We start from the raw sequence: 27827 nt of genomic DNA on the forward strand, positions 1-27827 counted from the left end.
ATAAAGCTCAGACATTTTATTCAGTTAAAACAGCTTACTTAGAAGTATACTTCTGCTTTTAGTGGAAAATGGTGACAAAACATTTATTTATTCCATTGGGACCCTTAGTACCATTATCCTATGCAGTTTTGATCTGAATCCTGCTAGAATCTGTTTTAAAACAGCTAGAACCTGCCCTTTAAAAATATGTATTACAGGTATGTCCTTTTTTATTGTTGTTTCGTATTGCATTTTAATTCCAGTTCAGAATTTAATTCCTAACAACACTGTACTTTATGTGCTAATGCCTTAACAGTATTTACAATGGGCTATTGTCCCTGCTTTCCAGCAGAGTATGGCTCGCTCAGTGACATCTCCCAGTGCCCTGAAGCTGGAAAACTGCAGTCAAATCAAAATAGCAAGTCCATTCATTCTCTGACCTCAAAGTTGACACAGTAATGGATTTTTTTTAAAAAAATGAAAGTATGTGCTAAAGGAATATACACCACATGTCTTCCATTATACAAGGAAAGACCTGGAAATGCATTGTAGTGTGATTTAATCTTTTTAAACTGTAGCGCATTCATGAAAAAGCAGCTCTGAGGAGATGGATTAGTGTGAACAAAGTAGGCAGTGCTGTACACATTGTCTTCCTCTGAAACGTATTATATGGAATAATGACAAGCATCCCTGTGAGTTGTATTTTAAATCTGTTGCAGGCTAACAACAATTGAATTAAGCCTTACCAGAATTTAAAGCTTTACAACAGAAACAAACTAGGCTACTGTACAGCATTGGTTGGGATGCACACTTGAGGTACAGCTAGACACAGTTACTTCAGCCTCTCAGACCTGCTGCCTGTGCTGTTGTCAGCAGCCTCTGCTCTATCTGCAGGACCGTAGCCCCTGGCAACTACTGCCCTGGAAACAGAACCCTGATCTGTCATCCTGAATAAGCTCTCAGCTCACCAGGGCCTTTACAACTCTTGACTGACTGCTTTCTTCATTTTTTGTTGCACTGGCATCCTTTCTAAACCATAGAAATACGTCATTACTTTTTTGTGCAAGACAACCATTAATAAAACATTTTAAGAAAAATGTTTTAAAGTAAACATGAAACAGTCTTGTCAGCTTTAAAATCTAAGGATCATAATTTGATTCATTAGGAGAGTTTGGACTGCAATAGTCCCAGGTTGCCCAAGATATCATGGCTACATAGGTTCAGAGTTTCTTGGGAGTGGGAATCAATCTTCACCAATCACATTTTCTTCTGTCCTCCATTTAAACATGACACTTTGGTAAATAATGTGGTGATGTTTCACTCTTTGACCATGTGGTTCCATAATGATTTAGGCTAATTTAGTTTTACTATGCTACTATATGAAAATTACTACAATGGTATGAGGGGTGACGTAGGGTACTGGGTACATCACTGGACTCCTAAAGCAGTGGAAGTAATAGTAAAATGAGCAGCAAAACCAAGATGAAAGAGCAAAATTAGCACATTTACAATGGTAAACGTTAACAAGAGGAACTTATCAAGTAGCCATAACCTTCACATTCAGAGCTCCAGGCAGAGATGTGAAACAGAGCTTTAATAGCCTCGCACCCCACAGGTGCTGTCAGGTGTGAGTTGTCTGAGCACCTGACCTCTTCAGCTTTGAGCTTTGGGCACTTGCTTGGTAACATAAGAACCCCAGTGGATATTGACATGCCTCATGGAAAGTGTCAAGCCCTACACTGCAGGAGGGCACAGCTGTGCTCCTAGAAGTGTGCTGTCCAGCAGGATACAAAGGTCTCTTCAAATCAGAAGATGAAGAAGTTGGGTGGAGGAACAGCAGAAGACCCTATATTCCTCTGGCATAGGACATACATACCTCTGCTTTATTAGCTTGAAAGGAAAATAGGAATACTGTGTAAGGGTAAGGGAAATGGTATGACCATTTGAAAGCAAGTTACCAAAAACACGATTTGCTTTGTACCTGTCTTCCTAGAGATAGCAGTCTGTACGGGGACCACTTCCTGTCTGTCTGTTGCAGAGGCAGCAGCAATGTGTCTCTGCCCTGCACCAGCAGCAGTTGCCTGCTATGGGCAGGTGTGCAAGGGGACGGGTTGAGCTGGTCAGAAGGAAGTCTTATCCTCCTGTGTTAATAATTAAGGGTTTTTAAAAGTGGCCTGGATTTGGTGCTGCATGTTGTCATGGAGACTGACTTTGGCAGAGATGTTATAGAGGGGAGAGGACTCGTTGATTTTGTGCCAGATGATGACACAAAGTGGGGATGGCAGGAAGGGTGTCTCCCCACTCTCATCCATACACACCGGCTGGTCAGTTTGGTAAAACGGCATTACCTCTCCTGAGAAGGATACACAGCATAACACACAGACACATGCAGACACACATAAACATGCTGTGACAGACCCATGTCTCCTCAGGTGACTTGTGAGGCCTGAGTTCCTTGTCAAACTGCAAATGAAAGACAAATATGGTGCAAAGAGTTTCTCTATTTTAGTAAATGTGTTCAAGATACAGACAAAAGAAACACCCGCTCTAACAACCCAACACCAACTGTCAATGTGAATCCCTTTAAATAGCAAAACTAGTCTAAATCAAACCGATGTGAGAATATGGCTCTAAGCCCCTCACTAATATCCAATTAATCAACCAGCACAACTGGATCTATATACAGTGATGTACAAAGACTAGGGGCCCTAATGACCTCTAGTGGCAGTTAAGCTGAATTATTAGCTCAATATAGTACGCAGTTTGAATACAGTATGCATTTCTGGCCTGCAACACATACAGTACTGCATTCAACGAGTTGAATACATAAGCACTCTTTAGGATGAGTACTAGAATCTTCTAATCTATCAAGCACATACTGTAAGTGCAGAGCTAAACACACAGGGAGTTTCTGTTGTCACTCTTTAGTCCTCAGAAGAATGTGCCCCCTTTGCATCTCTGAAAATGAGTGCATCTCTGAATTCTGGAGAATTTAGCTGTGTGAAAAGGCTGAGCCTCCTGCTGTGGGAGAGCTCAACACTCTCAGTTTTCCAAGGGGGGTGATGTCATCTTCACAATAGGCTACACAACAAGACACACCCGAAAGACATGAATAATCACAGGGAACTAGGAACAGGACAGAAGTAGAGCACCCTCTAGGTGTACAGGGCATGACAGTACCCCCCCCTTCAAGGGCGGCTCCTGACGCCCAAAAAAGAGCTGCACAACACTGGGGGGAGGAAAAACCTAATTTAACTGAAAGGAAACCTCCAGAAGTCCACGGCTGAGAGCTACCCCTTCCTCCGGGGTAAAAAACCTTTATTGAGTAGAGGAAGGGGGGGTCGGACTGGGCTCTGAAGGAGCAAGACAAAAAAACAGACAGAACACGTAAAAAATCACACACAACAAAAAATAAACCCTGATGGAACAGGGGAACACATAGAAAATGACTGACAACAGACAGGGAGACCAGGAGGCATGGGAGCCCAGAGCCAGGGAGACCAGAGGGCGTAGGAGCCTGGGACAGAGACAGCAGTGGGCGTGGGAGCTCGGGACAGAGACAAAACACGCAACAAATATAAACCCTGACGGAACAGGGGAACAAACAACACGTAAAAAATAACTCACAACAGAGAGGGAGAGCAGGGGGCATGGAAGCCCGGAACCAGGAGTAAAAACAAATTCCCAAAATCAGGCATCATTTTTTTTAAAAAGCTGCTCGCTGGGTCTAATGTAGGCTTAGCATTCTATCACGGATGTCAGAAGGGCAAGCCATGGAATGACAAGGAGAGCAGTGTCCCTCATGCCACAGACAGGAGCGAGGCTTGTCTGCCTTCTCTTTCACCTGCAATATCCTGCTTTTGTGCTCTTAAACGAGGCATGGCGCTCCCCTTTAGTAACCCAATCGGCTCTTGACAATAATCATCCAGTGAAAAAGAAAACACAACTGGATCAGCTCATTTCACAATGGGGAAATTAAGCTATGCAATTTGTTGCATAGTCTTTGGCTGAGATGGTAGGTCACAGATTCAGACTCAGATTCAGACTCTTTCATTAACAGACTCCACTGGTTTTACTCCAGTAACATGTTCCAATCTAGTAATGCTAAATTACTACACAAGAACAATGCACCATTATCCAAAAGCACTGAGTTGTATAAAGTTACCTGGCATTTCCTGTGCTTTCAATCTGTTTACTAAAGTATGTTAAAGGATGCTGAGATATTGATGGAGTTCAAGTGGATGCGCTAACCTGGGACAGAGAAATGGTTCTAAGCCTTTGGAAGGCAATAGGAGGCAGATTTCCACTCAGAGACAGAGAATAAGAAGAGAAGTGAGAGAGAATCAGAGAGGGTACTGGTCCCGGTAGACTGTGTTGAAGTTGTGCAGCTCCAGTTCAGAGCCTCAGAGAGATTTTGCCCCTGTTGCCTCTGTCCGTCTGTCTTCAAAGATATAGCTTCTGCACACAGACTGCCCTCTGGGCACAACTGCCCCTCCGTCACAGATGAGCCCCCATCTCCACCTGTGCTTCCAACCTGTCTCTGTCATCAGAGGGGGCACCAGTCTTTCTCCCTCCCCTCCATAATCCAGTCCAGCAAATCTAGTGAGGCCAGTGTACTTCCTGTCTCCATCACCAAGCTGAGGGAGGGGTCCCTACACTCAGCCACCGTGGCAGAAAGGAACAACTGGGTCAGGACACAACAAGCAACAAGACTCCTGCACCTCCCGTGAAGCTACTTCCTCCGAAGCAGACTCTCAGGCCCATTTCGCGCCAATGGCACCCTACTTACCAAGTCATGCTGGAAAAAATTTACATGCTTTCCATCTTCCAGTGCGACCCTCGACACCTTGTAAATAATGTTGCTTGTCGTAGTTTAATTCCCCAGAGTCTTCATCTCCCTGGCAGCTGTGTTGTCTGGGCATCTGAATGAAAAACAGACAAATGAGTGGAATCTAGTTTCCTTGGAGGATTGGCTTAATCCTTGGAATGGACTGGGGGTTGAGGACCCAGCAGTTACCAGAATAAACAATCAGGTCACATTGTGAAGGTTGATACACTGGGATCTTTCAATACTCAGCTCTGTGTATGGTAGAATCATTTCAAACATAAAGGATATTATGGGCTTGTAAGGCTGTAATGAAATGGCAATATTCAGTGGCAAAGTGACACCTCCAGGAAGATACTAAAGACAACGAGGCCTGTGTGTGAGGATTTCTTTGGAACTCCATGGATGCACAATGTGAAAGGTGAAAAGATTTAATTTGAAGAAACATGATTAGGTGAAGACTTCCGTGAGCTTTTATGTCAGGCAGTCCTGGGGTTGTCTTTTGTGTGCTTTCCAAATCTCATTTCACAAAAGGTTTTATCCAATAAAAATGTGTTTAGCATTTGTGTAATTTGAGAAATAAAAATGTGCTTAGCAATGTGTATTGAGACGTTAAGCATCGGGAGGTTAGGCTGGGGGTCGATTACTGGCTGTCGGACGAGGAAGTTGGGGTCCCCTGCAGAGGTAGGATTGAACCATGGGACAAGCTGCACAGGCGGAGGTGGGTAGAGGAAGGAAGCAGAAAGATGGATACAGGAAAGAGAGGGGCTCACTGTGGTGTTTATAGTAACATCCATGGAGGATTGTGAGATAGAGCAGCAGAGGTGAAGAAGAACTTGATTGCTTCCATTCTTCCTGTCATGGATGTCGGAAGGGCATGCCGTGGAATGGCAAGGAAAGCAGTAGTGACTTGACACGGGGGTTATCCCAAGCTCAGGGGGTCAGCGCTTTTCTCGACACTCCACTCAAAGTGCTTTACAGGTAATGGGGACTCCCCTCCACCACCACCAGTGTGCAGCATCCACCTGGAAAATGCAACGGCAGCCATAGTGCGCCAGAACGCTCACCACACACCAGCTATTAGTGGGGGAGGAGAGCAGAGTAATGAAGCCAATTCATAGATGGGGATTATTAGGAGGCCATGATTGGTAAGGGCCAATGGGAAATTTGGCCAGGACACTGGGGTTACACCCCTACTCTTTTTGAGAAACACCCTGGGATTTTTAATGACCACAGAGAGTCAGGACCTCGGTTTTACGTCTCATCCAAAGGACCGCGCCTGTTTACAGTATAGTGTCCCCGTCACTATACTGGGGCATTAAGACCCACATGGACCACAGGGTGAGTGCCCCCTGCTGGCCCCACTAACACCTCTTCCAGCAGCAACCTTAGTTTTTCCCAGGAGGTTTCCCATCCAGGTACTGACCAGGCTCACACCTGCTGAGCTTCAGTGGGTTGCCCATTGTGGGTTGCCCATTGTGAGTTGCAGGGTGATATGGGTGATATCTAGGCATGTGTGTAATGTCCATCACTAGTCACCCACTCTCTATCTCTGATCACTGTCTATATCTCGTTCTCCCTGTCTTCAAGATTATTTACAGAATAATCTGCACTCTCCTAAGCATCACACGAGTCAGAAAATCTCTGGAGTGACTTTCATGTAATTTTTCTCTCCCTATTATGGGGCTAAAGATGAGCACAGCAACAATAAAAACAGTGTAATTCACACGGCTGTCTTCTCTACAGTGTGTATGCTTGCTCCTAAGTAAAGGTTGTAGGTTAGTTATCTCCAGTTCAGTGTCATGAGACCTTATTAGGCGTTAACCCTCAAACTCGTTTGGTTTAGTTCTGGGGAGTCTTCTGTGCGAAGTTTGAATATTGCGTAGGTTTTCTCTGAGCCTCTCAAAGCATGCAAGTTCGGTATGATTGGCTAAAATAAATTACCTTGAGCTGGTTTTCATAACCATACCAAATATGGCTTGAAATGCGGTATCCACACACATGCATACAACACACAAAACACGCATATTTATATGATCATTTACTTCTTGCTGTTTGTCTGTTTATTTTTTATGAGAAATGAAAAGAATGACCTGCATATATTTCTGAACTGTATTCATGCATTACTTTCTTGATTCCAGACTTTCACACTCGCAAACCAGAGCTGGGAGAGAATCAGCCACCGAACATGACATTTTTCCTTGAAGTGTGCTATTTGCAGTCCATTTGTAACTCCCCACCGCTAGCTAGCGCATTTGAAAAAAACCTACCCAAACAAACCTGCCCCAAAGTATCACAGGCGATTCTTTGCTTCTTGGCTTCACTGACGCGTTTGGGCATGCGTCAACCATCTTAAAAGTTGCGGGCATGCATTTTGCTCTTCCTTTTAACGCAGTGAAGAGGGAGGAGAATGGCGCGTCGGGGAGCGGTGGGTATAATCTGTGGCCATCCTAAAGCACCGAAAAGGCTTGTTACTGTGGAGGTTCGGCACAAGTCCTATAAGCGGTAAGACGAACAAATAGTTTATTTTATGATAAATACGTGTAGAAAACACGTTTCTAGATGGGAGAGAGACTTTGTATTTTGCCGCTCTTGCGTCCTTTTGTTGAGAGCACGATGATTATTTTGTTAAACACGATTTGAATACTAATATTAGTCTAAGTACAAAGTTATGTTTCGTCTTTAGTCGCCTTTCTTTACTACCATTTTGTCCCACGTGTTTAGTTTGCGTTGAGTGCTGCCCCTTCTGGAGATCTATAGATTGTAGTATTGTTTCCATGAGTTGTTTTCTTTCTATATACTGTAGCTTTCTAGTATAAGACTGTGTAATAAAAATTGATTTGCAGGTTTGTGCTGCTAGATGTTCAGAATAGGTACGGCTGTGTTACACGCCGTTCACACGTCAGCCGTCTGATCGCTTACAGAGTTGGAGACTCGTATCCGTTTTGTTCACATGGAGAGAAAAAATATTTCCTTCTCTATCCAGTGAGAGACTTTAAAACCTGTTTTATCTGGTGTCTGCTCTCATTATATTTGGGTCTACAACTTCTGCTGTTCATACTGATTTTCAGTGGACCTGAACTGCTGTCCTATGTGTGCGCCACTTTTCTGCCATTTTCGTTGAGGAAGCGAAAAGGTTTATACGTTAAATCACAGAACAGAAACGTACATCTTTCTCTGACGTGTAACACCTACAGACAGGAAATTGTAGAGTCTAGTAGACAGATGAACATTGTATTTGCCTTCTCTAGAGAGCACCTGACATGGGACTGAGAGATGGAAAACGACGTCTTCTGCAGGTGAGTAAAGGCATCTGTAACACATGCACGAATGACTAGCTGCTCTTTAATTTTCTATGCTTTGCTAAAAATCCCTTTATTTAAAGGACATGCTAGATGGTGACCATCTGTCTATGTTTTATAGAATGTAATTTCCAATTGAATACCATCTTAAAGAGTTGTTGGTGGTGCCTCATTTCTGTTGTTTTTTTCCTGTGTGTTGGATCCATATGTGCTGGTCTGTATGGCTCCCTAGATGGTCGATTTGGATTTCCGAGGAGCTGTGTAGAAACGTGTGTGGTCCCCATGTTGTGCAGGCTAGTCAGCAAGGTGTGGTCTGAGGTGGCCCTGTCCTTTCCTGTAGTGCCTGCTATAGAAAGCTGGGGTGGTTTGAGGCCTTGATGTGCTCATTTCACAGTAAGGTTATAGAAACCTCAGACAGTCACTGCTGTCGTCACACAAGTGTGACTGCTGGAAGCCTCCCTCAAAATGGAGGGGACTGGTTTATAGAACAAGCTTTTACAGATCTCTGAATGACTGTTGTTGGATGTCACAGGTGAGTAACTACCTTAGGATCAGTTTTCTTTTCTGTTTGCTCAGATATGTTTCTAAAATGATCCTGTAACAGGGCTGTGACAGGAATGCCACATGACAGTTTTCCAAGAAATTGTGAACTGTTGCTGATCTTTGTGTGTTAGCAGTACATGCTTGTGTGGGCAGTTAAGGAGTTAGTGGCTTGGTTATTTGCACTGTGTGATGTTCTGTTTTTGCTCCCTGTAGAGGCTCTGTTGACCCCATGAAGCCAGCCTGAAAACACCTGAGAGGGATCCAGCCTCCAGGGGTCTGATGTACGACAGAAGCTGCTTGTACAGAGACAACAGCAGTTCTAGAAGATTAAACGGTTCTTTAGGGAGAGCAGACGCCCCTGAGGATGTGCTGGATTTGAGCTAGATCTGAAGAGGGTGGGATCACTTGAAGAAAAGGTGGGTAGAAACGGGTGAGACGATACTGCCTGTTCAGGGTGCTCCAGGTGTTTTTGCATGCCTGCGTGCTCCCTCATTGTGCTGTCTTGTTGTGCAGGTTGTTCAGCGAGGCCTGGCCTGTGGTGGCCTTGTCCTTTCCTATAGCATCTGCTAAAGAGACCTGGGGTGGTTTGAGGCCTTGGTGTGTCTTCATCATGACAAGGTTATAGAAACCTCACACAATCATTGTGATCCAATCTGCAAGCCAGCACTAGCTCTCCCAGTGTGGGCAAGGTTCTGTCTATGAAAAGGAGCTGTTACTCGAGGTTCTATGAATGATCATGTATTCAGTGAATTTACTCAGTCCTTGAAATTGATATACAGTACTCTTTTCCATTTGCTCAGATACACATTTCTGAAATATCCCCATAGCAGGTTGTTTCTGTGTCCCGTGGCAGTTTTCTAAGAAATCTTGAGCTGGAGCTGTACTGCTGATCTTTGCGTGTTAGCTGTACATGCTTGTGTGGGCAGTTAAGGAGTTAGTGGCTCGGTTATTGATGCACCAATGTGCATCATTCAGGTGGATGCTGCACATTGGTGGTGGTGGAGGGGAGTCCTCATTACCTGTAAAGCGCTTGAGTGGAGTGTCCAGAAAAGCGCTATATAAGTGTAAGGAATTATTATTGTTTGCACTGTGTGATGTTCTGTTTTTGCTCCCTGTAGAGGCTCCGCTGACCCCATGAAGCCAGCCTGAAAACACCTGAGAGGGATCCAGCCTCCAGGGGTCTGATGTACGACAGAAGCTGCTTGTACAGAGACAACAGCAATTCTAGAAGATTAAAAGGTTCTTGAGGGAGAGCAGACGCCCCTGAGGATGTGCTGGATTTGAGCTAGATCTGAAGAGTGGGATCACTTGAAGAAAAGGTGGGTAGAAACGGGTGAGAACAATGAGACGATACTGCCTGCTCAGGGTGCTCCAGGTGTTTTTGCATGCCTGCGTGCTCCCTCATTGTGCTGTCTTGTTGTGCAGGTTGTTCAGCGAGGCCTGGCCTGTGGTGGCCTTGTCCTTTCCTATAGCATCTGCTAAAGAGACCTGGGGTGGTTTGAGGCCTTGGTGTGTCTTCATCATGACAAGGTTATAGAAACCTCACACAATCATTGTGATCCAATCTGCAAACCAGCACTAGCTCTCCTCCCAGTGTGGGCAAGGTTCTGTCAATGTGAAGGTTTTACTTGGAGTTATATTTATTATCTTGTATTTTTTAGTGAATTTACTCAGACCTGGCAGTGTATATAACTAAAAGAATATGGTGAGTTTAGCAGGCTACGGGATTTTTGTCACATTTGCTACCAACTGTAAGGAAAAACATCAATTTTAAGCTTTCTATGGCTACCCTGTGGGTGGTGGTTCAGATCTTGGGGGCAAGTCCCCTGTGAGGACAGGACACTGACCAGACCTTTTTTTTTTCTCCTGTAGGTGGCAGCATCTCTGGAGCAGGCTGGCAGGGAGAGCAGAGCTTCTCATTGATGCACTGTTGTAATGTCTGAATAAAGGCAATGCTAACAAGTGTTTTGGTGTTTGTTCATCTTGCAATGTGTGTTTGCTGGGTCCATGGGCTTACTGAGAAGCATTTTAAATTAACAGTAAGGTTCAAAACATGGATTTCTAGTTAAGTGTTTTTACCATGCAATAAAAACAGGGTCTCGTCAAGCACATCTTAAGAAAATGGACAAATTAAAAGGCAGGTAAAACTGGTTAATGTTTTTTTTTTAATTTTTCTGTTAGCCCACAAGGAAAACTGCTGAAATGTTGGGGGACTCTGACACAGGTCAATCCTGTGCCTTGGGGGTACATAATTTGAGGAAACTTACCGATTGCAGATTTTAATGGGTTTCTGTTTAGTGTGGATAAACTCCTGTAATATGGAGATAAGTTATAATAATAATTGCTTACTCTACTCAAAGCGCTTTACAGGTAATAGGGACTCCCCTCCACCACCACCAATGTGTAGCCCCATCTGGATGTTGCGAGGGCAGCCATAGTGCTCCAGAACGCTTACCACACATCAGCTATCGGGAGGAGAGCAGAGTAATGAAGCCAATTCATAGATGGGCATTATTAGGAGAGAATGACTGGTAAGGGCCAATGGGAAATTTGGCCAGGATGCCGGGGTTACACCCCTACTCTTTTCGAGAAACACCCTGCGATTTTTAATGACCACAGAGAGTCAGGACCTTAGTTTTGCATCTCATCCGGAGGACAGCGCCTGTTTACAGTATAGTGTCCCCATCACTATACTGGGGCATTAGAACCCACATGGACTGCAGGGTGAGCACCCCCTGCTGGCCCCGCTAACACCTCTTCCAGCAGCAACCTTGGTTTTTCCCAGGAGGTCTCCCATCCAGGTACTGACCAGGCTCACACCTGCTTAGCTTCAGTGGGTTGCCCATTCTGAGTTGCAGAGTGATATGGCTGCTGGCTAATTAGTAAATTTTCCAAATTAGGAAAATATGCCATAAAGAGGCTGGAAATCGCACTGGCAGCTGAGTCTGGAATTGTAGGGGTTCCTCTGTTTTCCTGCTTTTAGGCACAGTAATCTGTGGGGTACTCCGTCACATGCAACTTATTCCACCTTTAGTCTCCTCTGGTTGTAACTTCTAGTTATGCACAAAATGCTGTGTCTGTCAGGTGAGCAATTGAGGAGAGGAATCCAAAGCACGTGTTCATCTTTTTAGGTACACTTTGATTAAGGTACACTTGTTTAGATTCTTTAAAACCTTGTGTTTGAAGAACAAGTGTTTGTGAGGTGAAGTTTTCAATGTCCTCATAGGGGTTGGTTCAACAATGAAAAAGGATCTGGGCTGTGAGGTGGAAATTAAGGGGTTAAGTAATGAGCAGTAATCTGTCTGAAACCAGGCTGATTCTGTGGTTATTCAGAACAATTAAGGTTATTGGATATCTCCAAGCCTTTCCTTGGGGATCCTTAATCTGGGCTGCTTTCTGCTTTCTTTTGTGTTCAGTCAATTTAAGTAATGAAGATTGGGACTAAAATCTATATACCCTCAAAAGACCAGAGTTGCCTTAATTGAGCAGATTACGTGATTCATGGAGAGTCTACAGGTGTTGCCAATCTTTAAAACCATGCCGTTATTTCCAGTGTTGGGACTCTTAATGTAGCTTGTATCGAAGGAAACTACGATGTCATCTGGTTTGCAGTGTTTATGGTCTTGTGCAGAGTTCAGAGTGGTTTGTACATTGTGTAGTGATATGTATGGCAGGGCCAATTGTAGTTATAGACTATATGTTGTGTTTGTAGAGTTCTTAGAAAAACAACTGGACGGGCGGAGAGCTGTTGGTCTCGAAGACTAAATGAATACTGTGCTTCGTTGCTCGGTACGGGTCCCTGGAGCTAAGTGAAAGCTCGCCGATGACGGGCGTTGAAATCGTTTTTACTTTCGCTTCTGCGTGAGCGGCGAAGGGGCGATAGGCTTTGACAAACAAATGGAGTTCAGAAGTATGTTGTGCGTGGAAACCAGCGAGATCTCTCTTTTAAAATCTACGTGCATTGTACTAAAGGCGCCACGGTATTGTGGAGAATAGAAACTAAAAGTATAACAGGCTAAAAGTAACGCGTCCGCATTGACTCTGAGGTTTTGTTGTTCCCGTGTAATCGTGGAGTATGTATATTTTCTTCATTTTCACTGTTCTCTAGTTTAAAGCTGTTCTTATGTACATATAACAGATTGTGTGCCAATGTTCCGTGCTTTTATAAGCTTTTATTTTTTATTTGGACTCTTTTTTTAGCTGTAAGATCTGCCGAGCGAGTTCTCGGTGACTTGTTTCCTGTTGGACAACAAACCAAGAGTCTCTCAGTTACAGCGGAGCACTTCGGTGCCCTTTTGTGAATTCTGTACCTTTGCTTAAATACATAATTAATGTTAGTATATAATTCTGTTCTTATTGGTATATAGTATAACTAATATAATTTTAACAACGCTGGTATGACGTAGTGGTCGGCCTAGAGGGGTCGGAATTTGGTGACTTTATTAATATACTTGAAAACGGATAATTTTAGTTTTAAACGGTTCGTTATTTACCTTTGTAAAATTGCATTGACAATTCACATTTTTTAAACGTGGTTTTGTGCATACCGTAACTTGAGTGGGGATTGTTTCCGATTTCTCTTTAGTTTTAAATTATGTTAAATACGCCAACTGCAATCTTGGAGCGAAGGGCGCTATATTAAAATATGGAATAATTTGGAATAATGGCATTTAAATCTTTGGTAGAAGGCAATGAATGGGAAAGGTTTAAATGAGAAAAAAACGCTATTGTAAAAATTCTGATTCCATTGTGTTTCGGAGGTTGTAAAGTTTTGTGAAGGACTTGCTTGTTTAAGCACAGACTTGTATGAGTCAGACCGACTCCTAGAGAAACTGTGCAAGAGAGCGCGTCTTCCGCTCTGATTGCACAATCTGAAAGGAAATTGCTTTTTGTAAGTTTTCGAGTTACAAATGGATTTCATATTCTAATAAGAAAACTTGATAAATTTGAGAGTCATCCTGTGAGCATTCATATCTACTAGTAAATGCCGGGCTGGACATAAAATGTTAAGATGTGTGCCCCAGACAGCATGCTATGTTCTGCATGCCCCTAAAGAAAGCCCCCAGCGTGGTCCCTAGAGTCAGTGTTTTGGCTCTGGAGTGAATTTTGAGGGGAACATGTGGTCAAGACAGGAAAGTTTGACGGATGAGGGTTGTGGTGCCGCAGGGAGAGGGTGAAGGATTGGATCTTACTGTCTTGGAGTTGTGAGACTATATCTCTGGCAGTAGCACCATGTTCTGTCTTTAGGCTTCATGGCTGGACAGCATTACTCACACTAGATAGGAAGGGACCGTGTTTAATATCTCTGAGCTGTCCTTGGCGACACATTATAACTATTGCTTGACTGTTCCATTGTGCATGTACAGGTACAGTGCTGTCCTGCCAAACGTCTTGAAATTTGTCACTAGGGGGCAGTGTTTGAATAACTATGCTTTCTGTGTAGGCAGTCCATGGCTTCAGAGTTCACAACCATCCAGGTCTTCAAGGTTCCCAGCATCCTCCCTGCTGACCGCATGACTGATAAGTTGATGATTCACTTCCTGCGGCCGAGGAATGGGGGAGGGGAAGTGCTGGGAGTGAAGTTCCCTATGAGCACCCCAGGACAGGCACTGGTGACTTTTGAACTCCTGGAAGGTACATTTTGTCTTTACTACAATGACCAAACTTCACTGAAGAGCTATTTTGTACACAGTGCAGATTCTTCAATGCTCCTTATTTCTGTTCTTTTCCATTGAGGGTTATATTCGATTCTGGCTTAACATTCGACCCACATGTGCAGCATACTGTCAAAACATCTTTTTTTCACCTTAGAAATATCGCTAGACTACGCCCTATGCTATCGTTAACTGTGGCTGAAAAGCTGATCAACACATTTGTGTTCTCTCGAATTGACTACTGTAATGCTCTGCTCGCCGGGGTATCTAAATCTACTCTGAACAAACTGCAGTATGTCCAAAATTCAGCGGCCAGAATCGTGACCAGGTCTAGTGCAAGTGTTCACATTACTCCTATCCTGGAGTCCTTGCACTGGCTTCCGGTCAAATTCCGTGTAGACTTTAAAATCCTCGTGCTCACCTATAAGGCTCTGCATGGCTTGGCACCTCAGTACCTGTCTGAACTATTATTGCCCTATATAAAATAAAGTTTATTATTATTATTATTATTATTATTAAGCTTCCTATGACACCAACCAAGTGTGCAACATTTTTAAGACCCTTTAATTGAGCAGATTTATGTTTTGGCATGCTAAATCCAATAGTATTGTAGACATTCCAGTTACAAACTTATTACTTTATCCTTTGCTTAAGGTCTCCCTTAGTCATGTGAATCCATTATGATGATTAATGGTTTTAATCTAAAATCAAAGTCAACTTTATTGCCAAGCCAGCCCTTTGGGCTGTTAAGAATTTTTTGTGCTTGTTCAAAATAAGAGATGCAAAAAAGATGAATACAAGAAGAGAAAAAAATCATAAATAACACACATACTGTATTGTATACAAAAACCAATATAAGGCTGCATTACAAGCCACAGATTTACCAATAAATAGTTTAATAAATGCTTTTATAGCAGTGTTATTAAGAGACTGAATAGCCTTGGGGCAGGTGCTCTTGTAGAATGTCTCTGTTCTGTATTTGATACATCTTAATCTTCTCAAGGAAAGGAGCTCAAATAAGGAAAAAGGTGGGTTGGAGTGGTCACTGATTACCTTCTGAGTTTTTCTCTTTAAACAGTATTGAGTATATGGAAGCAGCAGATGGTCAGTGGCCAATGGATGCAAGGTGGTGTGCACCCTGGATGGGACACCAGTCCATTGCAGGGCAGACAGATGTAGTCATTCCCTCACTCACACCAGGGCCAGTTTTCTTAGAAGCTAATTAAACTACCAGTATATTTTTTGGACTGTGGGAGGAAATTGGAGCATCCAAAAGAAAGCCAAGTGAACAATGGTAGAACATATAAACTACACATAGATAGCACCCCAGGTCAAGAATTGAACCCAGGGCCCCAGCGCTGAAAGAGAGCCACGCTAACCACTGCACCATCGTGCTGCCCTGGTTAGCTATAAACGGAATGTGGTCGTATGTTGCAAGCAGTATTACCACCTTTGTAGCCCGATCCTGATGCTCAGTTGTGCTGAGCCTGGTCAGGGTAGTGTTTTGGGACCTGTAGGTGGTATTCTTCCTTCTTGACCATAAATATGAAACCAGTGCTTGCTTAACCTACTAGGGAACATTTGTGCTGTAGGAAGGGCTGTACTTCAGATGAGATGTTAAATCAATGTCCTGATTACTTTGGCTTTATAGACCCTATGCCACTGTTTGTAAGAGGAGGGGTATTAACCTCAGTGTTCCAGATAAAGTGTTCCAGCTGCTCAGAATCTGATCTCCCTAAAATTTCCTTCTTTACTGTTGTTGTGTAGTTTGACTGTTGGCTCATAGTACAGGTAACTGCTGGAATATAGGAAACACTTGAGTAAATGGGGGAAACAAAGTATATTGAAAGCAGGTGTTTCCACTCAGGTGTAGTTCCTGAGTTAATTAAGCAGTTAACAGCCCATCATGCTTAGGATCAGTTGCCCATTATTTTGGCTGCATTGGCTAGAAGAAGAGATCTCAGTGACTTTGAGAGGGGTGATTGCTGAGGTATGTTTGGCAGGAACTTCTGTTAAGAAGACTGCTCCACTTGCTGATGGTTCACAAGGAACAATAGCTGAGGTGATGTTGGGAGGGATGTCTAAGGTTAACACATCATCATCATCTAGGGGCAACTGTGGAAGAAAGAGCATACTCCTTGACTGTGATGTCCGTTAGTTTGAGGTGCAAGACAAAACAGATGAGCCTCTCTGAATCGGTTGACTGCACATGTCAATCTAAGGTGTGAGCAGGCAGTTTCATCAAGTGCAGTCTGTCAGACTTCACAGTCTTGGAATACTATGGTCAGGTTGCAGTGCATAATCCCCTTATTGTGCCCACAAATGCACTTTTGTGAGTAAAGTGGTGCAAAGAACACAGGCAGTTGTCAACTGAGTCATAGAAGGAAGTCATATGGTCAGATCCTGTTCTCAACAAGTGGATAAGAACGTGTGGAGCATGCAAGGAGAAGCCTTCAGGCTCTTATGCTTGTTTCCCAAGGTGAAGGGTGCAATTTCCTAGCATGGTTTAGGCCCATTCAGTCCCTTAGAGGCCAAGATAAATGCCAGGAAATACAAAGCCATTCTGAGTGATCATGGTGAAGCACTTCTGTCCTGATGGGAGTGGAATCTTCCAGTATGACGGTTTCCCTATGCACAGGGCATGAGTGGTCACTGAACGGTTTGATGAGCATGAAAACAATATAAACCATATGCCATGGCCATTCCAGCCATCATATTTTGACTCAAATTGAACACTTATGAGAGGTTCTGGAGCAGCCCTGAGTTATTGTTTTTCACCACCATCAATGAAACACCAAATGATGGAATTTCTTGTGGAAGAATGGTGTTGCGTCTCTCCAGTAGAGTTCCAGACACTTGTAGAATCTATACCAAGGTGCACTAAAGCTGTCCTGGTCCAACTCCAGAAGGGCCCCAAGTACCTTGTAAGACACTTTATGTTGGTGTTTCCTTTATTTTGGCAGTTACCTGTAGCTGCTGCGTGTCAGCATGTGAATGGAAAGAAAAGTGCAAGAAATTAATTTGTATTGCTGGTATCAACAAAATTATCTCCAATACAATGTGGAGTGGGGACATGAATACATAAATCTGGACATAAATACACTTAAATGGGGCTAATTGTGAATGGAGTTGATCTTGCCTTGTGAAATATTGAATGGGATATAGATTTAAAATGCACATACTGAAGTGAACTTTGTTCTTAATTGTGTTATTTGATTAAATAATGGATTAAAACAGTATAATTTGTATAATGGTATAATATGGATAAGATATGTAATGAATTGTAAATAAAGGTTACATTTTAAAGTGAATACTGTACATAAATTCCCATTTTCTGAAAAGTCTGGTGAATATCCATTTATATGACAAGAAATGTCTGTCTGCAAATTGAGCAAAGTACCTTACTCAAGGGAAACACTCTGAATTTGAGCCCATAACGTCCTGGTTTGAAGTCCAATCCCTGATGAATTTGTGAAGAGCTTCAAATTCTCTTCATGAAAGGTGACTTTGTAATAAAGATGTATTAAGTGATGACTTCTTAAGAGTAAGATAGGACTCAAGGGACATCTGATTCCTGTGACATTGCCTCTGTACTAGCTGGAACGATCCTTTTTTTTCCTGTTTCTCCCTCTTAGTGGCTGATCGTGTTTTACAGCAGGACCATGTCCTGGAGCTGGAGGGACAGAGGTTCCCCTTGGAGCTCAAGAAACTAGAGGTGAGCTCAGGCAACCAGGAGGTCACACTCCTCTTCTCCACGGAGTTGTAGAGCACCAACACTGGATCTCTGGGCTTTCAGTGGGTTGTGCAGAAACACTTCTGTCCTGAAGGGCATCAGTATTATGGGGGTGTTTCTGTTGGTTCAGTACTTTTGTCTAAGTGGTCAACTAAGAATCACCTGTTCTATAAAACAGTGCTGAACCTTTTCAGTTCTCAACAGACATATATTTATGGGATTTTCATTCCAATCTACCTTTCTTTACTGAGTTATATCCAGCATTACATTTTTTTCAGGGCTTTAGTCTGCTAGTTTTCCAGTTTTTAGACATCCAAGATTTTCCAGATTTTCAGTGGGTGGCTGTTTTCTTCTGTGCAACTGGGACATCTATTAAAATATGGATTACACACCTTCTATTGGAAATTTTCCTCTTTATCTGTGGTTTGGAGTGTTTGCCTCTTGTTCAGGATAGCTTATTTTGATATTTGATATTTGATATTTATGTCCTCAACTGAAAACTAAAAATAATTGCTTCCAACATACTGAATTCAACACACGGTCGCAGTGATGAGAACAGTAAAGAAAGAAATGGGTCAGAAAGAGTAAAGAGTGAAAAAGTGGCTAAGTTCATGGACACTTTGAGAAACTGAAGGATGTAAATTGTTAAAACATAAAGTTACAAACAGAGGGAGGCCATGTGGGAGTTAGAAGCTAATTGGTCTGATCTAATAATCGCCTCTGGCCCTTAATTGAAAGAAGCCAGTGTATCAGATTAAACACTCCTTTGACACATTGCATGAAAAATTGCCTTCTATTCTTATTTTAAAATGCACTAGTTTACCAATACATAACACTAAGCTGTACTTCTGTTTCCTATTATGTACAGATTGACATTCCAGCAGAGACAAATCTAGATCTCCAGATGTTTCCAGACCAAAGTGCTGTATGGGAGTTGCTTCAACGACATCGATTCAGAGTGACACATGGCAGCCCTGGGCAACTGCACCTGCAGGGGACCTTCCTAGGCCTGAGTGTGTTACGGACTCAGCTGCAAGAACTGCTGCTCACTGCGCCCCCTGCCCGTGTGCGTGGCCCCCCTCATCATCACTACCCCCCGAAAGAGCAGGAGTATTTAGGAACGCTCCACATCAATGGGCACACTGCTGGGGCTGTGTCCAAAACCAAGGTTTCTCAGGAATCCACCATGCGTTTACAACAAAATGGAGCTGTGGACATAGGTGGGACTCATCATAGTAGAAGCCCCCTGTTTATTGGAAGCGCAATGCCCAGCCGTGAGTCTCTGCATAGTCCTGCTGCCACTGCAATGTTGTCTGGCTCCTTTGAATCTTCCTCTCTCACTTACCCCTCCCCTAGCAGGTCTGGGGACTCATCCCATGAGTGGTTAGAGTCTTTCCGCAGTGATTCCAGCACCCCAAGGCACAGGGCTGACCTCTCCTTCACCGCCTCTTCTTCCCAGAGTCACTCCCCTCGTTCCAGTGCCCACCCTCAGACATCCTTTGTCATTGACACACACATAATCCACTATGCCCAAAGATTCAAGAACGAGGATGTGCAAGAGATCTTGCAGAAACATTCTTTAAGAATGAATGTGCAAGGAGAAGGCTCTGACTTTAGCACTGTAACACTGCTCCCCGCTTTTTATGAGTCTGAGAGGGGCACACGGAGAACTATTCAGAGCACCTTGAAGAGTGCCTGTGACGAGCTGTCCAGCTTCCTGTCTCAGGTCGGCCAATCTCTGCGCACGCAGGAGGTACACCTGTCCTCATGTGACCATGATCAGCGGGCTGTGATCGCTAAGAGTATTCCACCGCTGGCAGATGTCTACTCTGTGCTTGTCGAGCAACGGGGGGACACCATCTATCTGGTGGGCTCCTCCAGAGGGAGCTATGAGATGAAGCAGAGGTTGTTGGGAGAGAAGGTCAGTTTGCCACAAGTGGGTCGCGAGGGGAGGGGGGCACGACCCGGCAGGGTTGTCACGCGGAGCTCCTCTCTGCCTCGCACGCCCAGTAGGACAGGAGTCCGGGTACCTGAACAGGGATCTCCCGGAGCTCAGGGGTACTCTCCCAGTAAGTACCAGAAAGAGGACGTGGTACCTAGGAAGCAGATGCAGGAGATGGCTGCATTAACGCCTTCTGCGAACAGAGAGGTCCCAAGAAGGAGAAGCCACTCTGAGACCCGTAATAAGTATTTGAGACAAAGACCAGTACAGGGGGAGAGCAGCCCAGGAAACATGCAGTCTGATATACAGACAAATGTAGGGCTGGACCCTGTAATAATGCAGAAGACTGAGAGACAAAGTAGAAAAACACCAACAATACTAAAACCATTGGGTGATTTGTCAAAACGATTTTCTAAAGCAGTGATGAAGCATAAATGAACTAAGTCTGTGGATGTGTATATTCTTTTACAGCTGTGCCTGAGCAAAACTAATGTGTACAAGTATGTGTTACCTAAGGAATTGGGAGTTAAAACTTGCTAATGGTAGGAAAATAAGAGTCTAGGCTTTGTTTTTAACTTCTCAAAATGACGACAGCCCAATTTCAGTGCTTCAGCTGCATTGTGAAACATTGTGGACTGTAGAGAAAATTGCTTTTTCATGCCTACCAAGTCAGCGAGAGTGAGAGTATGACATAATTTTCAGAATGGGGTACAGCAGGCAAGAAGCCTGGCCAATAAATGCCCTTTTCTCACAAGAATTAAAAGAACTGAATCTCAGTACTATCCCTTCTTTAAATAGCAACATTTTCAGGGCATGTTCTCTCTCTGTGGTATTCCTACATCACCTTACAAAACCATTAAAAGCCCAAGGATTTGTGTGCCAAGGCTGACCAGCACTTCACTCTCTTGAACACAACTGAACACAATTAAAAATAGCTGTGAACTGTCCTTGATACAACTTATTGTAAATATTATAATTTCCTACTATTGTGATGACTCACTCATGACCAACAGAATCATTTGTATAATACACTCATGTGCTAAAATATTTGGTATCCCTACCATTTAACGTGCTGAGCCTCAGCAAGTTGTAAAAAAACAAATTGAACAGTGTTCTTGAATTCCACAAGGCTTTAAGACATTGCAGGCAGCTTTCAGAAATGATTGGGAGTGTTCAGTATTCAGTAAAATAATGATGTGTGGGACTGACCTGCTCATCCCATAAGTTTCAACAGGATTGAGTTTCAGGGGTTAATCATTCCAGAGATGCTGATGGAAGTCTGTCTCTTGTCCTGAAGATGACTATGGATTGTACTTAGGCTGCTCATTAGCCTTAATATTTTATTTAGTGAGTGTATAGGAAGAAGACTGTATCATGTCTTGTGAAGGTGTTGATTAAGGTAAATTAAAGTTTCCAGCACCATGTTTAGAAGCCGTGAGGTGTAGTATCTGTGGCATTTTAAAGGAAAAGGATTGCATAATCCAGCCTCATTGTTCTACGCATTTGAAAATCATTCTGTTTCTTTTACATATGTTATACCAATGGAGCTGTATGTTTTGATGTTAAGATTACGAAGTAAAGTCTTCATTGAAATTAAGTGTTTACTCCTTTTGTGTGTTTCAAAGCCTTTCAGTATATGGCCAGCAGCCATATCACCCTGCAACTCACAACTGGCAACCCACTGAAGCTCAGCAGGTGGGAGCCTGGTCAGTACCTGGATGGGAGACCTCCTGGGAAAAACTAAGGTTGCTGCTGGAAGAGGTGTTAGTGAGGCCAGCAGGGGGTGCTCACCCTGTGGTCCAGGTGGGTCCTAATGCCCCAGTATAGTGATGGGGACACTATACTGTAAATAAGTGCCGTCCTTCGGATGAGACGTAAAACCGAGGTCCCGACTCTCTGTGATCATTAAAAATCCCAGGGTGTAAACCTGGCGTCCTGGCCAAATTTCCCATGCCTCCTAATAATCCCCCTCTATGAATTGGCTACATTACTTTGTTCTCCTCCCCCCTCCCACTCCGACGGCAGGCGGAGCGACGCGCCGGTTGGAGTATTTCTTGGTCGCAGTTAATGGCAACGTCAGCTCAAAGATTTGGTTCAAACCACCAAATGGATACTGGTGTGCCGACAAGCGGACCCTGCTGATGCGGGATTGATGCTCGGAAAGATAGAGAGAAAGCCTTTCAGTATATGTACCAAAATCTTCATAATTTAGGGGCTTTGAAGTGCGAGATGCAAACTGAAACAAAACAAAAAGAAAAAAACACAAAAGGAAAAAAAAACCTGAAATAGTCCATGATGTTTTCAGTGAATCTAAAATGGCAGGAAAGGTGTCAGATCATGTTGACTGTAGCCATTTGTGTTCACAGTAACTAAAATGATACAAATACAAAAAATTGTTTCAGTAATCACAAATTACTGTATTACATTAAAATGTAGAATCTTTAAAAGACACAAGCAAACAAGCAAGCAAACTTGGTCATTGCCCCCAGTATGTCCATTCTTCATGATTGGCAAGAACACATAACAAGATCATAGCTGAGACAAAACAATCACCTTGTGCATAAGGAGTACCTCAAAACGGGTACCTCAAAAAGTCCCATACACATTCGTTTTACTGTTAACAATAACAGTGATCATGTCTGAAAATCCGGCATGTCTGCCATCTTTTTCTACAGTACTGCACAAATGTAAGAAGAGCTATAACAAATTCACTGACTGTCACCTTCTTGTCCTTGCTGCCTTCTTACTGACCCCATTTGTACCATGGAAAACCCATTTTGCATTTTCATGTTTTCCTTTGCATTTGGCATTTCCGTGCTGGGTGAACGGTTAAACACATTTTAATACTAAAGCTGAAAAAATTAGTGCCACCAAAATTTATTTCTACATTGCTTGTGTCTGGTGATTAGCGCAGTCAAAAGAGTTCTGCGATTTGCATGCAAATTAATAGAGCATTTTATCCCTGTAAAGGGCTCTTTCACACATCGACCTGCAGTACATGATACAGCTGTAATGAGCTACAGTATGTAGAGAATTCTTTTAGCACAATACCATGCAGTAAAATACTTTATAGAGATTATATGCCTACAGTAGGTTATGTGCCAGAATCGTTTTTGATGTTGAACTCTTGGATGCTTGTTAGAGTTTTATGCTGTGCTGTATGACTGACAGGGAAGGTGCAGGTGTAGAGCATGAATAAGTAAAGCCAAGGGCTGCTGGCCAACTGAGGTGTAATAACACTATTTAGGCACAAGAGGGAGTGGGCGTACTCCTCAGGTGTTTAGTCTGATTAGTATATCTGCTCGTATACACAAAACTGACTACTCAGGGAAGCCTTACCTTAAGAGCTTCTTCTTAGTCTTAGTGCTGTCATCCTCCACCACGTCTTCACTATGAACTGCAGTAGTTGAAAGCCATTTTCTAATATACAAAATGCCTTTTTAGCATGATTTACAAGAAAGGTGTTTGCTAAGTTTAGAACTTTAAGATAACTAGAACATACAAAATCAGTGAAAGATTTCAATGATTTGAAATGCTGGACGTTTTTCCTCTTCACACTTGATCACATGACAGACATGTCTGCCACTCACAGATTGTGGCAGTGGAGTCTGTGATGTGCTAGTTTACACCCAGTCTAACTCTGGAGTGTGCCATCACACTTTGTTAGAGGACAGATGGTTTCATTAAAGCCATGCAGTTTAAATAACATAAAAGGATAAAACCTAAGGTGTGAGCCAGCATTTATAACTTGTTTTAAAACACATTTATTCACTTGTAGGAGCTTTTTGGTGGCAAATGACTTGTTATTCTATCCATCTAGTCCCATGAACAAATTTAATTTATTGCTTTAAAAAATGCTTCAATGCTGTGTTCTGCCTGATCTTCCAGCCCATATCGGATTCTTGCAAGTTCGGTCAGCACTTTCAAATCCTGTTTTGAAACTCACTTTTATACACTAGCCTTTATTTCTGTTTGACTTCCTATATTAGTTTGGACATACCTCTCCATTTTTGTTTCATTCTTGTAAAGTGTCTTGAGAGAATGCATCCAGAAAAGCACTATGTAAAGATTATTACTGCTGTTATTGCTACAAGGTTGCCCATGCGTGGTAATATGCTACTCTTGTAAGATAAGACATGAGCCATGGTCCATCCATGGTCTTGGTTAAGAGAATATGGAACCATGTACACTGTGCTGCTGCAGTCCGTTTTGCCCTGATACCCACGATCGGTCTGGAAACAGGGCTGTGTGACAGTAGAGGCGGAGAATGACAGCTCTGCCGTTCCCCTGTCATGGAATAGGAAACACTGAAAGAGGAAACACTGATGTCACCATTAACCGCAGCTACGCAGACTGTGTACAGGAAGTGAGCCAATATAGTACCTGCAATCAGGCACCAATGCGTTGCCTGCACAGTGAGTGACAGCACAGGAGAGGAATGACAGCTTAGAGGTGGAACTGGAGATAAGAAGACAGGAGGGGAAGAGCAGTTCTCTCTTGACAGGGACAGAAGAGAGGATCAAGAGGGAGGAGAGAAGTAGGAGAGTGAGTGAGCTATGACATGACATGATGGTTGGACAGCAGAACACTGATCTTTCAGGACTGATTAATTCATTTCAGGTTGATTAGTTTGTTTGCAGGTCTGCCAGATAAAACAACAAGCTGATTGATTTAGACACCCTTCGTTCCCTGTGATACAGCCCTGATGCAATACAGGACGTTCAGTGGATCAGGGTGTGCAGATAGTTGCTTCTCCCTCACTCCTTCCTCAGACCTGTGTGGTGGGAGGTGTTTTATACGCAGGTATGGACCAGAAAAGCTGGTGGCTGTGTGGTTTTGCAAGGGTGATAATTAGCTTGGTGGTATTTGTGGGTTAATTAAAAATAGTAGCTAAATATCACACCGCTGATGTCAATTTCTTATCTATTCATGCAAACCTCTTACAGTCACATCAGTATAACACTAACACTTGAAGTTTTGTCCGAAATTAGAAAAAGTCACTCTTTGGGGATGCTGTCAGTCGGATGAGCCTCTACTGGGACTCCAAGAGGACTGTTTGCCTGTTCCATATGCAGTAGTTCCTTTAATCCAGGGATTGAACAGAGATTTTCTAGTTCTCTTAGACCTTTCAACATAGTGGACATTTTGTTAACTTTGAGATTGTTTTTCAGATAAGCTATGTGATGTGGAATAAGTGGTTCAGTTAGTGGTCAGTTAGTTTTCATCCATTTCCTGGAATGAGGGAACCTGAGACACTGGGCTCCAGTGAAGCACAGCTCTTTTTTTGATTTGGTTCTACAGTTATTTGTGTGCAAGAGTTTCTCTTGTCTCAGGCTATAATTTCCTTATCTATAACACCTATCCTTATTCATGAGGACCCTTCTCTGTCTTTGATGCCATATTAAAACACTTATCTGTAGTGGAAGTGGCCAGTTTCTCCACTGCACATCTGCTCCGTGGTATGAATATCAGCTGCCTTCTGCATGAGATTTTTCTTGTCTTTTTGCACCTGGTTTGTGTCACCTTTTTGATAGGGCAGTTCATTACACGACTCTGTAGGAAGACAGGGATTCAGTGTTAATGGGTATGCCTCTGGAACGTTTTCTGTAGCCCCATTATTTGGGACGTACTAAGCTAAGATAATCATACTCTGCAGTGAAAGTGCAGTGATGGAAATTATATCATTTTTTCAAATATTAGAAGGAGTAGTGTTTCTCCTCCTAAATCCTGATAAAAAATGCTTATCCAGTGTGCCACCATTTTGAAATATATGAGATGAAATATGTGTTTTTTAGAACTAAAGAATTATTACAAACTAGAGGTGACCATTATTGTAATATTATCTTAGCTTAAATACTAATTGGTCTCATTTGGCATTTTTCTGAAAGAAGTCAGGGGATTGGCTTCAATGGCGTGACTGGCTAGCTTGTCCCATACTCCAACCCTTTGAGTAAAACAAGTGCCTCCAGTTCTTAGTATTAATTTAATTTTCCCATTGCTTCCATTGTGTCTTTTGGTTTGTGTTTTACTGCCGATTCTTAAGACGTCAGTCATAAATTTGTCCATGCCTTTGAGGATTTTGAATAGTTGTATTAGATCTCCTCATGGCCATCTCTGTTAAAGCTAAACACTAATATTTAATAATGTGAGAAATCCTTTGTCAGCTGTCCTACTTTAACCTGACATTGTATTACCGTGCTTCTGCTTTTGAAAGATCTGATTTTTACATTTCTAGTTGGTTAAACATGTCTAAGGCCTTCTTAATGGTTATCTCTGCAGATAAAGCACTACATCCACTATCCAAAGATCTGTAGTTGCTGATAAAAGATGCTTTATGATGGCTTAATTTCACCATGGCTTCTTCACATACATAGCATGAAACACACTGTACTTTGTTTCACAAGTAAATTGTTTTATCATCAGCCTCATTTATCTCTTTTTTCCACAGGTCCAAGTCATACAAGTTCGCCTCTGGGACCACAACCACTAGTTCACCACACAGCTCAGTAACTAGGCAACCAAGCACGTTTGTGTTGTGAGGCACTTTCGGGCAGAATGAACCTCACTTATGTCTGGGTCTCACACATGCAACTTGCAGGGACACATTTCCAAAGTGCCTCCAGACCCAAACTCTCATTTATTTGGTGTATTTCTTTTAAAACGTTTGCTTAATACAAATGAGAGGAAGAGGCCAAAATGGTATCTAGCAGCTTATTGATCCGAGGATCTCATCCAGTGGTTTCTTACTCTGAAACAACTTTGATGACATGGCTATGTAGCATGTTACATACTCCCACAACCCTTTGGGTAAAGAAGTGCTTCCTGTTCTACGTTTTAAAAGCACATCCACATTGTTTCTACTTGTGTCCTGTGGTTCGTGTTTCAAAGTTGATCCTGAAGAAGTCTACTGGGATGCCTTTATCACTACCTTTGAGGAATTAGCATATTCATACCATATCCCCATAATCTCTCTAGGTTCACTGGTTCACTCTTGGTGCCTAGGATCAACTGCATCTTTAAATAAGCAACCTTAACAGGCCCTGAGAAAATCTTAAACACAGCAGTTTGAGCAACTACTTTGATTCAGAGTTGGAATAAGAACCAAAGGATTCTGCTGCTCTCAGGTAATGGATTCTGACACCCTGGTCTCCAGGTTGAACAAGTAGACCCATTCTGTGCCTTCTCTTACTGTGCAATGTTACTGTAACTTTGCACTGTCACGGTTTCACACAGTTAAACTGTTGTTGGGGACAGATTTAGATACAGCATCAATGACAGGAAGTCAGAAATAAAAGCAAAGAGAAGTGACTTAGAGTATCTAATGATAGGTACTGTCTCCACTTTCCGAGTACTTCTATATAACTACTGTACATATAGAGAGACACACACACACACGCACTCACACAGCAGTGGAAAGATGACGTGCAGCAGCCTGTGACCGCAGCGCTGATAGCTCACGGAGAGCCCTGTCAGTTGCTCTCAGTTAGTCAGTTACACCACACCCACATGCGCTCACACAGACAGAGGATTTGAAACCCTGCCCTGCTCTCTTTTATTGAGAGGCCCTGCCAAAGCACCGGCAAGCTTGTCTGTTTGTCCCAACATCGGCCTGCCTGTCTGTTCATCAGCCGGCTCAGGGATGGCGGAACTTGAGGGACTGGAGTTCGGGAAGTCGGATTTTGTCCTCCTGGATGAGGTGAACATGGAGCAGTTCATGGAGAACCTGAAGCTGAGGTAAGAAGGGGTGAAGGACTGGGCAGCTTGGATGAAATCTGGTGAGGTGAAGAGGAATGAGAGAAAAGAGACTCTGAAAAGCAGAAAACAGAATCTGGGATGTTGGCTTTAACCC

The 27827-nt window shown here is 43.0% G+C and overlaps 2 protein-coding genes, 1 long non-coding RNA gene and 3 other non-coding genes across 8 annotated transcripts in view; all 6 read left to right on the forward strand.

Annotated features, from left to right (window-relative positions):
- The first annotated feature begins 7183 nt into the window (after positions 1–7183).
- LOC148822808 (uncharacterized) lies at positions 7184–10611 on the forward strand. Its single transcript, XR_016093842.1, has 5 exons — positions 7184–7309; positions 8056–8103; positions 8863–9065; positions 9768–9968; positions 10522–10611. It is a non-coding gene; the product is annotated as an uncharacterized LOC148822808 (long non-coding RNA).
- Positions 8394–8526, forward strand: LOC148822809 (small nucleolar RNA SNORA9). Its single transcript, XR_016093879.1, has one exon. It is a non-coding gene; the product is annotated as a small nucleolar RNA SNORA9 (small nucleolar RNA).
- On the forward strand, positions 9157–9289 carry LOC148822810 (small nucleolar RNA SNORA9). Its single transcript, XR_016093880.1, has one exon. It is a non-coding gene; the product is annotated as a small nucleolar RNA SNORA9 (small nucleolar RNA).
- On the forward strand, positions 10069–10201 carry LOC148822811 (small nucleolar RNA SNORA9). Its single transcript, XR_016093881.1, has one exon. It is a non-coding gene; the product is annotated as a small nucleolar RNA SNORA9 (small nucleolar RNA).
- A 1838-nt stretch (positions 10612–12449) lies between the features above and the next one.
- On the forward strand, positions 12450–21575 carry LOC148822812 (uncharacterized). 3 transcript variants are annotated; one of them, XM_088929169.1, is made up of 4 exons: positions 12450–12722; positions 14093–14283; positions 17939–18018; positions 18905–21575. In XM_088929169.1, exons 2-4 carry the CDS (start codon positions 14100–14102, stop codon positions 20414–20416), a joined length of 1776 nt encoding a protein of 591 aa, XP_088785295.1. In that variant the 5' UTR covers positions 12450–12722; positions 14093–14099; the 3' UTR covers positions 20417–21575. The 3 variants fall into 3 exon arrangements, with proteins under 3 accessions (XP_088785295.1, XP_088785296.1, XP_088785297.1); XM_088929170.1 differs by having other exon boundaries at positions 12450–12559; XM_088929171.1 differs by lacking the exons at positions 12450–12722; positions 17939–18018 and having other exon boundaries at positions 14212–14283.
- A 5803-nt stretch (positions 21576–27378) lies between these two features.
- Positions 27379–27827, forward strand: part of myo1g (myosin IG) — a 58528-nt gene continuing 58079 nt past the window's right edge. Inside the window, exon 1 of the mRNA XM_088929027.1 lies at positions 27379–27712. Within this exon, the coding sequence (XP_088785153.1) occupies positions 27618–27712 (95 nt within the window). The 5' untranslated portion in view covers positions 27379–27617. The remainder of the gene's footprint in view (positions 27713–27827) is intronic.

Source organism: Atractosteus spatula, chromosome 12 (assembly GCF_055471065.1).
Source record: "Atractosteus spatula isolate fAtrSpa1 chromosome 12, fAtrSpa1.hap1, whole genome shotgun sequence".
Classification (NCBI taxonomy): Eukaryota; Metazoa; Chordata; class Actinopteri; order Semionotiformes; family Lepisosteidae; genus Atractosteus; species Atractosteus spatula.